We start from the raw sequence: 16,258 nt of genomic DNA, 5'->3' as shown, positions 1-16,258 counted from the left end.
TCATGGGCAATTTAAGCCACAAATGATGAAGTTAAGATCAACAGTGACTTATATTACAGGCACTTACTGCTTCACTTAAGGAGAGAATAAGGCTGGAAGAGCATTTTGAAGAATCTCATTATGCTCCCAAGCTTAGAGGAAGTTGGTGTGATACATGACTGTTCAAATGCAATGCCAAAACAAACATCAAAGATGTTGTGATATGGAAACAGGAATCCTGAACTAAGGAAACACAAATTCTGTGAAAGAAATAGACTACGAAAATCAATGTGCCTGGTAAGAGTTTCATTGCTTTGCATAAATGCATTCGTGTGCTCAGTTAACTGAGCTTTTGCATTGGTTTTGGGACTGATGAAAGGGAGAGAGACGTATGGGTAAGTCAGAGGCAGGTGGACTTTAAGGAGAAGAGAATACACATGGACCAGTACACATGAGCCTTTGCAAATGCTGTCATGTGGGTCAAGTGAGAGAGTGCATTGCAGACAGGTGTTAGTAAAGCACCCATCTCATTGGTTCATGGCATGTCCAACGGCTCAGCACATGAGATGAGTGTCAGGTCTACTTTAGAATCATAGAATCATAGAGTTGGAAGAGACCACAAGGGCCATCGAGTCCAACCCCCTGCCAAGCAGGAAACACCATCAGAGCACTCCTGACATATGGTTGTCAAGCCTCTGCTTAAAGACCTCCAAAGAAGGAGACTCCACCACACTCCTTGGCAGCAAATTCCACTGTCGAACACCTCTTATTGTCAGGAAGTTCTTCCTAATGTTTAGGTGGAATCTTCTTTCTTGTAGTTTGGAACCATTGCTCCATGTCCGCTTCTCTGGAGCAGCAGAAAACAACCTTTCTCCCTCCTCTATGTGACATCCTTTTATATATTTGAACATGGCTATCATATCACCCCTTAACCTCCTCTTCTCCAGGCTAAACATGCCCAGCTCCCTTAGCCATTCCTCATAAGGCATCGTTTCCAGGCCTTTGACCATTTTGGTTGCCCTCCTCTGGACACGTTCCAGTTTGTCAGTGTCCTTCTTGAACTGTGGTGCCCAGAACTGGACACAGTACTCCAGGTGAGGTCTGACCAGAGCAGAATACAGTGGCACTATTACTTGCATATGCAAAAGCTTGTGTGAATACGTCCTATGACTGGAAACCAGGGGGAGATAAACAATACACTGACGTTTTGTTCCTTGAACATTGAAGCCATTATCAGATATTGCCTGCACATTTTCAAATATATACCCACCACCATGAAATATAAGAAATCTGGGATTGCTTGTTTTTTAAAAAATGGAAGCAGAGATTCTTAAGAATTAAAATCCGGCAGCAGATAAAACACTTTTCATGGGAGTCAGCATGAAAGAAGCTGGCAAACATTTCACTACTAATTTCAGGTTATCATTAAATAAAATTGAAAGCTGAAGAAAATTGCTTTAAAATTGCTTTAAACACCTTTCCTTTAGCTTGGAGATTCTAGACCTTCGCCGCTAAATAACCTTCCAAATAACCTTCAACCAAGCTAAATAACCTTCCAAATAACCTTCAACCATGGCGTTGGGCAGAATACTGTGCAACTACAAACTTGCCAAAATTACAAGGTCAAATCTCTTACAGTGCCATCAAACTCCAAAGGCATCTGAGAACAGGTTACATGCAAGGAATTGAAGCATTTGAGTACTGAAAACTCCCAGGGAAAGCAAAAAAGTCCAAAGCTGAGTCAGATACAGTAAACCGTTTCCTCTTGTGCACTGATTTACAGTAGGAACACAACTGTGTGAGAGATCTTTGAACAGGAAAAGCCACACACTGTGCTGGCATCCTCTGCTGCTGTAATTTTAGAGTCGCTCCAGTGTATTGCATGGTCAATAGAGCTGTACAGGTTTCATGGCAGAATAAAGCAAAATTGCTCCAGCAGCAGGACAGGCAACAGGCTCTAGGAATGAAAAGTGAGGGAAAGGTGGCCCCTCTCCTGCCGTGCCGTGTGTGTGCTTGCAAAAGGCATCTGTGGATCCTGTTACAAAGTTCTGTAGCAATGGGAACCAGATGTTTGGAAGTTCAAAGGAGGGAAGACCAGTCACGAGCTCGTGTTCGTCAATCTTCAGAGGGGGAAAAATGTTGGCAGGTCCATGAAACAAGCCAGCTGTTGACCTACTGCTTCAATTCCACCCCCCAGTACCAGCCAGTGAATTAGGTCCTGGACTGGGGCTTCTCTACTGGAGCTACTTCAGCTATTACTTCTTGTCCTCAGGAACAAATGCCTGTGCAAGTTCACATCTTTGAAGTGGTCATTTATTGCGTAACTGAATCAATTAGTACTACTTGCCTTTGGCGGCAAAAACGAGGCCCAAGTATTGCCATGGCTCACAGTTCCTCAACACCAGGCATCCCCAAACTCGGCCCTCCAGCTGTTTGGGGACTACAATGCCCATCATCCATGACCTCTGGTCCTGTTAGCTAGGGATGATGGGCATTGTAGTCCCAAAACAGGTGGAGGGCCAAGTTTGGGGGTGCCTGCTCCACACCTAGAACTGTGCTGCACATACTGTTGTAGTAGATATCAAAGCGCTGATATTTGGAATTCACAATCGATTTTTGCAGGTGTTGGTTAAGTCGGTTAACAGGCCTCATAATGTGAGGAGTAGGTATGGGTGACCGAAAGGCAAAGCACGAGGTCTCCACTCGGTGACTCCACTCGGGGTGCAGCTTCATTAAACCAGAAGGCAGATGACCACTTCTCTGTACAAGGGCATAGTACTAACGATGTTGGTAAACCTGTGGCTTGGCTGTACTGCTTCAGGTTGACTGAATTGCTCCACATAAAACCCATATCGCTTATACATTTAGTTTTCCATGTTTGGGGGTGAGACAAAGGTTTAACAGAGGACCACTTGGTCCCAATCTGATGCCTGAAGTGGTACAGTCCAGACACTGGGGTACCACTCCAGTGAGAACAAAGCTGAAATAGGAGGCTGTATCATAAAAATAGAGACATCACCTTGCCAACAAAGGTCCGTATAGTTAAAGCTATGGTTTTCCCAGTAGTGATGTATGGAAGTGAGAGCTGGTCCATAAAAAAGGCTGATCGCCGAAGAATGGATGCTTTTGAATTCTGGTGCTGGAAGAGACACTTGAGAGTCCCATGGACTGCAAGAAGATCAAACCTATCCACCCTGAAGGAAATCAACCCTGAGTGCTCACTGGAAGGACAGATCGTGAAGTGGAGGCTCTAATACTTTGGCCACCTCATGAGAAGAGAAGACTCCCTGGAAAAGAGCCTGATGTTGGGAAAGATGGAGGGCAGAAGGAGAAGGGGACGACAGAGGACGAGATGGTTGGATGGTGTTCTCGAAGCTACCAGCATGAGTTTGACCAAACTGTGGGAGGCAGTGGAGGACAGAAGTGCCTGGCGTGCTCTGGTCCATGGGGTCACAAAGAGTCGGACACGACTAAACGACTAAACAACAACAACAACAATCATATGCCAGCATCGTTTGCCAGCGCAGGGGGGGAGCTGAACAGCAGCATTTTCCCTCACCCCCACCCCAAGTCTTTGCTCCACCAGAGTCCTCCATCCAATAATCTTAAAACAAGCAACCTTTATTCCTCTTCTTTTTTTATTCTGCCTAACCTTCACGGTCTCATGACAAGCCCTGCCAGGAACTCTGCCTGTCCTCGTTATATCTTAAGGCTTTATTTACATATTTTGAAGTTTGTGAGGCAACTTCCCCAAACCATCCTCCCTCATTCATAAAGTGTTGGCAATGTGTTTATAGGTTTCTAGGTAGCACCACACCTCTCTCTATCAGGGCAGCGTGGGAGATGCCCACAAAAATTCCTGAGCAAGAAAAGGCATGCTGTGATGTTAAGCCATTTTAGGGTTGTGGTGCAGGCATTTCCTGTAGAATAGATAAAAATGGTCAAGGAGACTTGTCCCAGCAATGTGATTGTGAGATGTACAAAGAGGGAGGTTAACCTTCTGAAATCCCTCTCCAGGCAGCTTATCAATTTGTGTTTAAAGCTTTTAAGTCTCCGGTTATTTTATTTTTTTGGTGTGTGTTATAATTTGATGATGAATGCTTGCAGTATGTTATCTTGTGCAGCTTGATTATTGAAAGGGTAATAGCAACTGAGTGAAGGGCTAGGCATGGACTCTTCTGTTTGAGCTTCTTGCAGAAGAAGAACATGCAAAAACGCTTTTTACAGATGTGGTTTCTAAATGGAAATCAAGCCTCTTTTACCAGTGACATCTTGAAAGCAGATTGAACGTTACGACGCATCTTAACAAAATAAAGGAGAAATAACAACTTTCCGGCCCCAACATTCAGCAACAACAACAACAAAAAAAGATTTTGTTGTCATTGGTATATTGTGTTTATTTTTGGTCATTTCAGATAAGCGGTGGAAGCTAGAGAACTAAATTCAGCTGACAGCTCTCATGGGTTATAACTGCACATATCAAAAGGTAAAGATGAACAGTTCTTTTATTTTTAAAGAATCTAATGGATGGAAAAATAACTGAACCTCAAGAACTTTCGGAAGTGACAGCTGGACCATAAAGAAGGCTGATCGCCAAAGAATTGATGCTTTTGAATTATGGTGCTGGAGGAGACTCTTGAGAGTCCCATGGACTGCAAGAAGATCAAACCAATCCATTCTGAAGGAAATCAGCCCTGAGTGCTCACTGGAAGGACAGATTGTGAAGCTGAAGCTCCAATACTTTGGCCACCTCATGAGAAGAGAAGACTCCCTGGAAAAGACCCTGATGTTGGGAAAGATGGAGGGCACAAGGAGAAGGGGACGACAGAGGACGAGATGGTTGGATAGTGTTCTCGAAGCTACCAGCATGAGTTTGACCAAACTGCGGGAGGCAGTGGAAGACAGGAGTGCCTGGCTCACTGGAAGGACAGATCCTGAAGCTGAGGCTCCAATACTTTGGCCACCTCATGAGAAGAGAAGACTCCCTGGAAAAGACCCTGATGTTGGGAAAGATGGAGGGCACAAGGAGAAGGGGACGACGAGATGGTTGGATAGTGTTCTCGAAGCTACCAGCATGAGTTTGACCAAACTGCGGGAGGCAGTGGAAGACAGGAGTGCCTGGCGTGCTCTGGTCCATGGGGTCACGAAGAGTCGGACACGACTAAACAACAACAACAACAAGAACTTTCAGGTGTGAAGGCACTGCACTGTAGCTCACAGGCTATCTGCCCCTAACAGTGAACTCAGGTGGGAACTGCCAACAGAAATGGAGTCCATGTTGGGCCACAGGGAAACAGGAAGGAGGAATCGGCACTTTCAAGGAAATGCAAAAGCACAAAGAAATATATTTTCGAAGGCTAAGGCGGCGTAACCAAAACCATCCAGCTTGGCAACATGGTATGGACAACATGGACAGCAAGCCATGGAAAGTTGAGTATCAGCTCAAAAATAAAAACGGAAATGGAAGAAGGATTGGGGTATCCTGCAAGACAGGGCTAGCTGGCTGGCAACTCTTGTCAGGGGACACACTGCAGATCCTGACCTATCTTCCTCCCTGCCCCCCACCAAAAAAAAATATTAACCCACAAAAATCATGATGGTGAGGAGCATAGAGTAGTAGTGGAGGTTAACAATACCCACTCTGCTTTGGTATTATTCTTCCACATATTCAAAGAAGGCATGGAGAGCAGCACCCCAACACCCACATCCTATCACTGCCAGCGCCAACTCTTCCTGTACTGACCAGGAAGGTCTGATGGGGGATGAATTTGTGCATTTGGCTAAATTCTCCTCGTAATCAGAAACGCCTCCGCAATCGCAGCTCCCAGCAGCAGGATGGATCGTCTAGTCAAACGTCCAAAGAATTTCCATTCAGACCTCCAGCACAGAATGCGCCAGGCCTGAGGCTACAGCTGACAGGGACATTGGGGGTGGGACTGGTGTGTGAGTGTTTGTGTGGTGTGTGAAGCTCTGCTTATCCCTCCATATGGACACAAAGGGCTAGCGTGTCTTCAGAAAACAGTGTGGCAGGTAGTTCTACTAATTATTAATTGAGCAGAGATCGTTCACAAAGGAGTGCTCGTTTGGGGGAACATCCTTGACGTGACCCCCACAGCCCTTACAGCAGGTACCCCCAAACTCGGCCCTTCAGATGTGTTGGGACTACAGTTCCCATCATCCCTGACCACTGGGTCCTGTTAGCTAGGGATGATGGGAGTTGTAGTCCCAAAACATCTGGAGGGCAGGGTTTGGGGGTGCCTGCCTTATAGCATCGGAATGGTTTCCCCTATGCTTCCTTCCCTAAGGAATCCTTTTCTTCTGCATGGATTTGTCTCTCATCATCAATAAGCAGCTTGTGCTGCTGTAAGTTCACTGGTGGATTCTGGGAGGAGGTGGACCACAGAATCATACGTTCTTGTGATCAAAACAGCTGCAGCAGTCAGTTAATTATATAGGTATATTCACAGGATCCTTACCGGTCCAATCACACCCCAGCACCTCCAATCGCATCCCGATCCCTGCGGGAGACCACCTTTCTGGGTGAACCCTGATGTACTGTGCAGGAACAGGATCAAACCTTCGAACCTCTGGAGTATCGTAGTGCATGTTTCCTTCAAAGATCTTGGAGAGAGAAACAAAAGGTTAAGCAAGAGCCTCCTTGGCCGCTAGCCACACAAAACAAATCGCCGGCACTGAAAGGAGCCGCTGCATTCTGGGACAGGGGCCGCTCATTTGAACTTTTATGTTTTATTGAGCAACAGCGATGTCTGCTGTAATAAATCAGGACAACCTGCAGAACGCATGCGGTTACAAAACAATCACTGGGAAGAGAAAATGTGAGAATGCTTTAAAAACAACAACCAGTTAACTCTATTTGCTTTATTTAAAAAAAACAACAACAAAAACCCCTTCTCTGTTAGCTTTAACATTGTACAAAAGCTCTCCATCAAACATAGGCATTTTTAGACCAAAAACAAACAGCCCTGGAGTTTGTGTTATTTACATATCCAGGCTTGGAGCATTGTCAGGTTGATCTGAGGACAGGAGATGGCAAGAGAGCAGATTTTTTATTTTATTTTTTTAAGCATCTAAATCAGTACAATTATTTAGTATTGCCTCTGAGGTCAAAAAGCAGAGGTTGCAAGCTCTACCAAGGTTGGTTAGAATGATCAAGAACATTTCCTAATCGTGTAGGTAAAGGGATGAACAATGGAGCAAGGGAACAAGGGAAGCTGTACTGTCTCCTTGCCGGGGATTTTTAAAGCTGAACCCTGCTGTTGCAGGGGGCAAGGTGAACGACAAACATTTCCTTGAACTGTATCAACCTGCGAAGCTGCTATGCAGGCTATGTTAATCTGATTACAGTTCAGTAAGGTATGCCCAGTGGAGAGATGGCCTACAGCTTGGGTTTTCAGAACTACGCTGAAAAGGGAGCACAAACTGAGTTGGGCACACTTTTTGACTCTTAATTCTGTTCAAGGTGCACAAGGACCCATGTAAGAAACAAAAGAGACCCCAGGGACTTAGCTGTGAGAAGAGAGTCACGTGTAAAACACAACAGACAAAGCATCATTTTCTGATATTTGTAGTTAAGTAAAGGTAAAGGGATCCCTGACCATTAGGTCCAGTTGTGGCCGACTCTGGGGTCATGGCGCTCATCTCGCTTTATTGGCCGAGGGAGCCGGCGTACAGCTTCCGGGTCATGTGGCCAGCATGACTAAGCTGCTTCTGGCAAACCAGAGCAGCGCACAGAAACGCCGTTTACCTTCCCGCCGGAGCGGTACCTATTTATCTACTTGCACTTTGACGTGCTTTCGAACTGCTAGGTTGGCAGGAGCAGGGACCGAGCAACAGGAGCTCACCCCGTCGCAGGGATTTGAACCGCCGACCTTCTGATCGGCAAGTCCTAGGCTCTGTGGTTTAACCCACAGCACCACCCGCGTCCCATTTGTAGTTAATGGCTGTACAAAAAAAAAAAGAGAACCTCACAGTGTTGTGCCCAAAGTGAAAGACCCCAAAAGGTTATATTAAAATAACTTTGATCTCGAAGGCATGCATTTGAGATACAGCCTAGACTGTCGAACTACATCGGTGTAACTTTGAATAAGGATTAACCAGTGTCTCTCCTCCTCCTTCCTTCCTCCCTCTCACCCCAACCCTACCAGAGGTTGTGGCCAACTTAGTTTTATACAAGAGAAACATATGCCGTTGCCAACTATGCAGTCCATCTGACAAAACCACACAGCATGCTTTGGCATGAAACATGCGTCCTCCTAGCCAGATCCTGATCCCAGATACACTGACTCAAATCTGGTATAGCTCTACTGACATCTTGTGTAAATACGATTGGCTTTTGACTCTCTGTTTTTAATGGGCCTTTCCCTCCACACTTCCAGAGCATTCCGTCTCCCTTTGAAGCCATATGTATTAAGTCAAGAAAGAAGCCATCAGCAACACAGCTTTGTGTTTCTGTAGGAATCAGATCTCCGGGTCCTCCGGATTAAGGTTATTACAATGGTGCAAAAGTTCAGATATTTCAAATCCTCTACAGATAAGAATATTGCTCAAGGGGACTGGGGGGGGGGGTAAGGGGTAGAAATTAAGCAGAATCTCTTCAATATCCTCAAGCATTCCCTCACAGGCGGTGCCTAAAACACTTCCCCACTGCACAAGGTGCTACCTAAGAAAGAGCACAGCATGATAACACGGTCAAGTGTCTTAATTTGTGTGAAGACATGGCTGCTCACCAAGAAATATTTGTCCTTCTGCGCTCACCTAACAGTCCTGTTTCTTTGCAGGCTCCTCATCTGCTATCAGAAATCTTGTCTTAAGGAAGTAACTTTTCTACCTTTACCTCAACATTATCACGGAAAACAGATGAAGCCAAGGGATGCAAGAATACTTCAGATTTCGAAGGTTCCCCGTAATAAAGAGGAAACAGTAAATCTGGATGATTTGCAAGTATGGGTAAAATTACTGGACTATCCTAGCTTACTGAATGTACCCTGCATACATCAGTATGTGCCATTTTGACACATTTTACACGCTAATCTTTCCATTTCCCTGTAAGGAAAAAGAAAATATTATATTCCTTGCTTGCATCCTAAGGTCTCATCGCCTCCTCATCCCCACCACCACCTGCACCATGAACCTACATCTGGGCTGTATAGAGAACTAGATTCAACCAAAAATCTTTTCCAGGATGTGTTGGAATTTCTTTCCATTGCGTGATGGCACCATGAAGCACTCACAGTGAAGACAAGGGATCCTGCCTTCCCTCCTAAAGCACGGACTGTCTCGCCAGTGGTGCAAGCTCTGGTTATCTCCCGCTTGGACCACTGCAATGCGCTCTATGTGGGGCTACCTTTGAAGGTGACCCGGAAACTACAACTAATCCAGAATGCGACAGCTAGACTTGTTACTGGGGGCGGCCGCCAACACCATATACCACCGGTCCTGAAAGACCTACATTGGCTCCCAGTACATTACCGAGCACAATTCAAAGTGTTGGTGCTGACCTTTAAAGCCCTAAACAGCCTCGGTCCTGTATACCTGAAGGAGTATCTCCATCTCCATCGTTCACTGAGGTCCAGATCTGAGGGCCTTCTGGCAGTTCCCTCACTGCAAGAAGTGAAGCTACAGGGAACCAGGCAGAGGGCCTTCTTGGTAGTGGTGCCCGCCCTGTGGAACGCCCTCCCATCAGATGTCAAGGAAATAAACAACTATCTGACTTTTAGAAGACATCTGAAGGCAGCCCTGTTTAGGGAAGTTTTTAAATGTTTGATGTTTTATTGCTCTATTATTATTATTAGTAGTAGTAGTAGTAGTAGTATTCTGTTGGGAGCTGCCCAGGGTGGCTGGAGAGGGCCAGTCAGTGGGTGGGGTATAAGTAATAATAATAATAATAATCATCATCATCCTCTCACTAGGATGTGTCCAACCAACAGTAAACTTCAGGAAGAAGAAGAACAACAAGAAGAAGAAGAGTTTGGACTTGATATCCCGCTTTATCACTCCCCTAAGGCAGTGTTCCCCAACCTTGGGCCTCCAGCTGTTTTTGGACTACAACTCCCATCATCCCTCGCTAGCAAGACCAGTGGTCAAGGATGATGGGAATTGTAGTCCAAAAACAGCTGGAGGCCCAAGGTTGGGGAACACTGCCCTAAGGAGTCTCAAAGCGGCTAACCTTCTCCTTTTTCCCTTCCTACCCCCCAACAAACACTCTGTGAGGTGAGCGGGGCTGAGAGACTTCAAAGAAGTGTGACAGGCCCAAGGTCACCCAGCAGCTGCATGTGGAGGAGCAGAGACGCGAACCCAGTTCACCAGATTACGAGACTACCACTCTTAAACAATACACCACAAGAAACAAAAACAAGGAGGGCACGAAACAGCTAGGAAACGGGCATGCAACCGTTTTGTACCCCTTGCGGCATTTCCACTGAAAGGTCCTACCTTAGGCTGCTGTGTTTTGGAGTCCTGTATAAACTCCCAGTCTTTCCCGTTCATGCTATAGCTGACTTTGAACTTCTTCACGAAGGCTCGAGCATCTGCCACGTTGATGCTGTCCCCACCTCGGGCCCCTTGGATAATCACGCCTTTCACATTCTTGGGGACGCCCAGGTCAACCTGCAGCCACTCCTCCCCGGGCTGCGCTTGAGGGATGCGAGGGAACCACCCTGAGCGGCTGCTGACTAGGCGTGCTGCACTGGGAACCCAGTGATATTCTCTGGTAGAGGAGGCTGAGATCTGGGAGTCCGGTATGAGCCCAGAGAGCATCCCCAGCATGTTGGAACAGGGAGAATCTGTGTCAAAAGAAACGGGGAAGGGGGGCAGAATGAAGCAACACACACAAAAAAGCAAGTTTGTGATATGAGCACAGGAGGAGAAACATCCCACCGCGACTAACTGCTAGGTACCGAAATGTCAAAACACTTAAGCCTGCTATGCTTTGCTTTATAACAGCCATCACAGCCCGCAGGAGCCCTTCAACAGATCCTCAGGACAACCCTGCTATTACAATCTTCATCCAAATTGCTCTCGCTTGCTAGCCAGCCTTGCCTTCCCAGCCCCCAACCTCCCAAAGTCAGTAGAGGGGGAAAAGAAATCGCATCCACTAAGAACATCCTGGCTGCTGCTCCAGTCCTCTTAAAAAAATAAATATCAGTTAAGGCCATTCGGACAAGAGATAAACTGCAACTGGAGACAGTAATATTAAACAGTTTGGCTGACGGCCTGGCTCATAATGCTTTTTTTTTTTTTTTACGTGGCAATAAAATACCACTGGAACCACAACCCCTAATGTAGGGAAGAAGCAGTCCTGAATACACTCCACCGAGGCTACAATCTGAGTTACGGTTCATGGCCCAGAAGTTTCCATACTTGAAGGTAACATGTGCATTGAGCTAAGAAGAGATGCTTGGGCAAACTTCGCATGTCAGAATGTTTAGGAGTCCCGTCACCATCAAATAATGAATTAAATTTTATGTCGGACAAGGCATCATCACAGATCACCAACAGACAGAATGGGAAGCTGGGTCCTTTCCCTGTGAGTTGTCCCTCTTTTGTTACAAGTCTCCCTCCATCCGAGGTGCCGCCTGGACAACCAACCAAATGACTGGATGGAACAAAAAGTTATCTAAATAACTTCCATAATCCCCTCTTCTTAATGGCCTCAGTTTAAACATTCCAGTTTAAACTAAGAGGCGCCAAGCACTGAGAAACTGAACATCCACAAATGCATTTAGAATATTCTCTTTCACTTCTTTCAGGAGATCTTTTGGCAGTCATGTTTCTCTTCCATTTCATCATCCAGCACTGCCCTGTTTTAGAAAATGCTTTTGTATTTATAAAATACTTTTGTATTTATAAAATACTTTTGTATTTTGCACTGTTTAATGGTATTTCATTTTTTGGTTGTCGTTGCATATTTTGCTGTTTTTATATATGGGAGAGTTCTACAAATTTTAGATTTGCAGGGTCCATTAGCAAAGCCATCCCAGCTGATGACTAAAGAAGGCGGACTTCCGTAAGTGACATCGCATAATCTGGGTAGCAGAGGAGAATAAGTCTGGGCTGTTGAGATGTGGAGAATCCTGCTTTAGCGCAGGACTGGCAACATCGTGAACTGCCGTCGTGGTGATCAGGAATGTGGTGGAGGCCAAGTGCTTTAAGCCTCCCATTTCCCTGGCATGATACCAAACCAAGCCTCTCTCGCTACCCCATTACCCTCACTGCTGCCTGTTCAAGAAAGAACAGAACAACTATGCAAGGGCAAACAAAGCAACAAGTGTCACTTCTGTTTTGAGGCATATTCTGAACCAGGCACTTTCCGGCTCATACCCAACGAAATCATCCTATTAGCATGAGAACGGCTGCTTGCACAACTTCCAACCCTTGTGTCTCCCTCTCCCCCACCTGCTCCAGAGGGTTGACGGAGGCCCCAGTACAGATTTCAGGGTGCACAGGGAGAGCGAGGGCAAATTCCATTAAGCAAACACCCCACAGACAGGATCGTCCACCATCTTCCCTTCTGGGAGTGGGGGGAGCTTCCCTCCAGAAGAAAGATCTTTGTGGACTACATACAGTTTGTGAACTATGGCCTCAGGCTAGTTGCTGCTTGGTTAGCTCCCAAGTCTTTAATTCTACAGAATAAGGTAGCTGAGGCATGTCCAACAGGTAGATCAACTGGATGCCAGTGGTAGATCACTGGCTCCCCCCACAGAAGCTGAACAACTTTTGCTCCTCTAAAAAAACCTCAATATTATTGTCCTGAACCCCCCAAAAATGGGCCTTCCTGCTTCCTAAAGAAAGCTGTACAACCTTGACCTCACCCCCCAAAAACAGGGCAAAAAAGCTCAACAACTTAGACCTGACCCCCCTCCAAAAAAGGGGGTAGATCACTGTCAGTTTTTAACTCTGTGAGTAGATCGCAGCATCTTGGCAGTTGGCCACCCCTGAGTCTAGATGAATTACTCCCACAGCATTCCAGGTGTCTCTGCACAGGAGGCCGTTGTGACAGTGGTTGCAGGTGGTCAGGTTCTACATTTAGGTAATCCACAGCTGGTGATCTCTCTTCTGTCACACGCAGCAGTCTTGTTCCCCAGATCAGTCTATTTCTGGTCTGTGTAGATTGTGCACATGCTTATTAACAATTTCATTCCATCCCAGTTCTGTTGTTGTTGCTCTAATCCATGCAAACAACTGAGTTTAAAATTCAATTTTTGGGCATTTTTTTTTTTTTATTGTGTTACAATGCGCAAGCCGGACAAATTTTATCTCAGGGTATGCATATTTAAAGGAATTTTATCCCAAAGCATGCATTTGTTTATGGATTTTGGTACATGTTTTGAGCCAAAAACCTATATCACAGAATTTGAAGAAGTGCAAAATCTAAAGAATAATTATGTTTTGATCCACACATTATAGTCCAGGAGGTGTGACTTAAGTCAGAACAACTAAAAATGCAGGCCAAGTGAGATTTTCCTCCATCCCTGTACTCAGGAAAGGACAACTAAAAACGCAAACCTGTGATCCGACAGCCATACAGTTCCAAACGAAGTGCAATTCCGCTGTGCCAAACCTGGGGGCGGATCCTGACAAACCGAGTCAGCACTGGAGCATGAATCTTGTTCAGAACCACTTCCGAGGCATCAGTGTTAGCCTGGAATACCTGGAAAGGAGAGAGCGCAAATACAGCGTTATCCTTTCCTATTCATCAGAACAAGAAAGCCTGGAATGTGAAAGGAGAAAAATGAGAAATAAAGATAACTGCCTGAATGGTTGCACAAAATGCCAGTGAGGATAACTGGCTAGGGCGAAGGTTGTCAAAGTTTCAATTAGTCTCTATTTCTTTGCCTCTAACAACAACCTAACCTGCACATTCGGTGTTTGCCAATGGTTATGTTTAACTCCTGTTGTCCTGAATTAAAGAACCTTTTAATGAGGGTGAAAGAGGAGAGTGCAAAATATGGTTTGAAGCTCAACATCAAAAAAATGAAGATCATGGCCACTGGTCCCATCACCTCCTGGCAAATAGAAGGGGAAGAAATGGAGGCAGTGAGAGATTTTACTTTCTTGGGCTCCATGATCACTGGAGATGGTGACAGCAGCCACAAAATTAAAAGACGCCTGCTTCTTGGAAGAAAAGCAATGACAAACCTAGACAGCATCTTAAAACACAGAGACATCACCTTGCCAACAAAGGTCCATATAGTTAAGGCTATGGTTTTCCCAGTAGTGATGTATGAAAGTGAAAGCTGGACCATAAAGAAGGCTGATCGCCGAAGAATTGATGCTTTTGAATTATGGTGCTGGAGGAGACTCTTGAGAGTCCCATGGACTGCAAGAAGATCAAACCTATCCATTCTGAAGGAAATCAGGCCTGAGTGCTCACTGGAAGGACAGATCCTGAAGCTGAGGCTCCAATACTCTGGCCACCTCATGAGAAGAGAAGACTCCCTGGAAAAGACCCTGATGTTGGGAAAGATGGAGGGCACAAGGAGAAGGGGACGACAGAGGACAAGATGGTTGGATAGTGTTCTCGAAGCTACCAGCATGAGTTTGACCAAACTGTGGGAGGCAGTGGAAGACAGAAGTGCCTGGCGTACTCTGGTCCATGGGGTCGCGAAGAGTCGGACACGACTAAACAACAACAACAAATGTTTAACTCCATGGCATGAACATCTTCGCCTAATCCTATCTTCTAACTTTTAAATGAAAAAAGAATAGCCCAATATAATTTTTTTCATGTCACTTGGTACCTCAGTTCTATCCTATTCTGTTATGACAACAGCTGAAATGCCAACCCAGACAAACCAATTAAATAAAAAAGAGCTTCTGATTTCAGATGGACAAGCCTGAAACACTTTGGCGCAATTCCCAGGAGTGCAAGATGTTCAAAACACTCCTCAAATCTACAGCCCACTTGCCTGAAATAGAGCATACAAGCAACAATTAGCGTTATCAGTTGAACTACTGACTTTACCCACTCATTCTTCAGCTTCAATATTTACAAAGTGGGCGTAATAATCATCATAATTCTCTTTTGTAAGCATTGCCGATTCAAAACCAGCCCATTGGAACGCATTCGTTTCCTCCATGGAAGTAGCAACCTCTCCAAATAAAAGCATGTCAGTCACTTCCCTTCAGCGCACACGTACAAACACCAGAAATAAAATAAAAACTTTTTTTAAAAAAAACAAGACCTTTATTTGGTACAAGGCATGTTGCAGTATTATTCAAACAAACGGCTGTCTTACCAGATGGTCTCAATCGATAATTACCATATGGACCATTCCACCACCACCACCACCCCTTCTGCTATTTTAATAGCCTGTGTAAGTGTCAGCAAATTTTCTTTTGGGTCTTCATCTTCTACGTGGAGAGAAAGAAAATAAAAGAGATGTTCTAAAAAGAAAACTGCTACGACCATCCTGGGACACACACTCCCTGCATGCCAGAATCTGAAGGGTCCTCATGGCTGAACTCTCATTTGTTTGGGACCAGAGAATCCAAGTTTTTTCCTTTTGTGAGTTTTCGGTAGGTGTGCAAATCTCTACTGACCTTGCTTGTGGCTTCGATGCTGGATTAAGCAGAACTGAATCGGACTAGCACTGAAGAGCTAAATCACTTAATCTTTAGAGTCCAGGGATTCAAGAAAAGGCTCTTTTTTTGAAGATCCAACGGCATTTCCCTAATATTCCAGGGGAACCAGCATTAAAGGGATAATGCAGATGTTTCCTGGGTTTGTAACAATCAACTGTAATCATCTTGGGGCAGAAATAGTTTGCCAGAGTCCATGTATCACAACTGCAGTGTCCTCTATGTGAACTTGCTCTCTGCAGGAACGCAAGGGGCAGTCATTCCCACAGCATCAAGCGTGGGAAGAGAAGCCCGGATGCAAACCACGAAAGATCACAACATGGAGATGGAGTCCTGGTGGGTCTTTCAGCAAAAGGCCATCAGTGGGCCCTCCTAGTCCCAAGACAATCCTTTATCCTTAAAAAAAAATTTTTTAATGTATTTTTATTTTTTACTTTTCAAGATTATACTTTTTTGACATTTCAAAACTTGATTCCTTCCCCCTCTTTCTGCAGTTCCTTAAATTCATTTTTAATATCTTCTGCATATCCAAATTAACTTAATTTGCTCATTTATTCATCTTCTTTACAACTGCAGGTTATTACAATAATCCTGCTACTGTTTTAATCTGTTTATAATTTATCTGTAAATATTCAATAAACCATTTCCATTCATATATATGTGTGTGTGTGTGTGTGTG

The 16,258-nt window shown here is 45.0% G+C and overlaps 1 protein-coding gene across 2 annotated transcripts in view; it reads right to left on the bottom strand.

Moving 5' to 3' along the window:
• The window catches only part of NRP2 (neuropilin 2), a 231,925-nt gene that overhangs the window by 94,211 nt on the left and 121,456 nt on the right, over positions 1 to 16,258 (bottom strand). For both annotated transcript variants that reach the window (XM_081867265.1, XM_081867264.1), the window contains exons 8-10: positions 13,504 to 13,648; positions 10,432 to 10,781; positions 6,456 to 6,600 (exon numbers count right to left, since the gene is read on the bottom strand). In XM_081867265.1, the coding sequence (XP_081723391.1) occupies positions 6,456 to 6,600; positions 10,432 to 10,781; positions 13,504 to 13,648 (640 nt within the window). The remainder of the gene's footprint in view (positions 1 to 6,455; positions 6,601 to 10,431; positions 10,782 to 13,503; positions 13,649 to 16,258) is intronic.

This window comes from Podarcis erhardii, assembly GCF_964252035.2.
Source record: "Podarcis erhardii genome assembly, chromosome: 1".
NCBI classification, from domain to species: Eukaryota; Metazoa; Chordata; class Lepidosauria; order Squamata; family Lacertidae; genus Podarcis; species Podarcis erhardii.
This window is presented reverse-complemented; position numbering and strand designations above follow the sequence as displayed.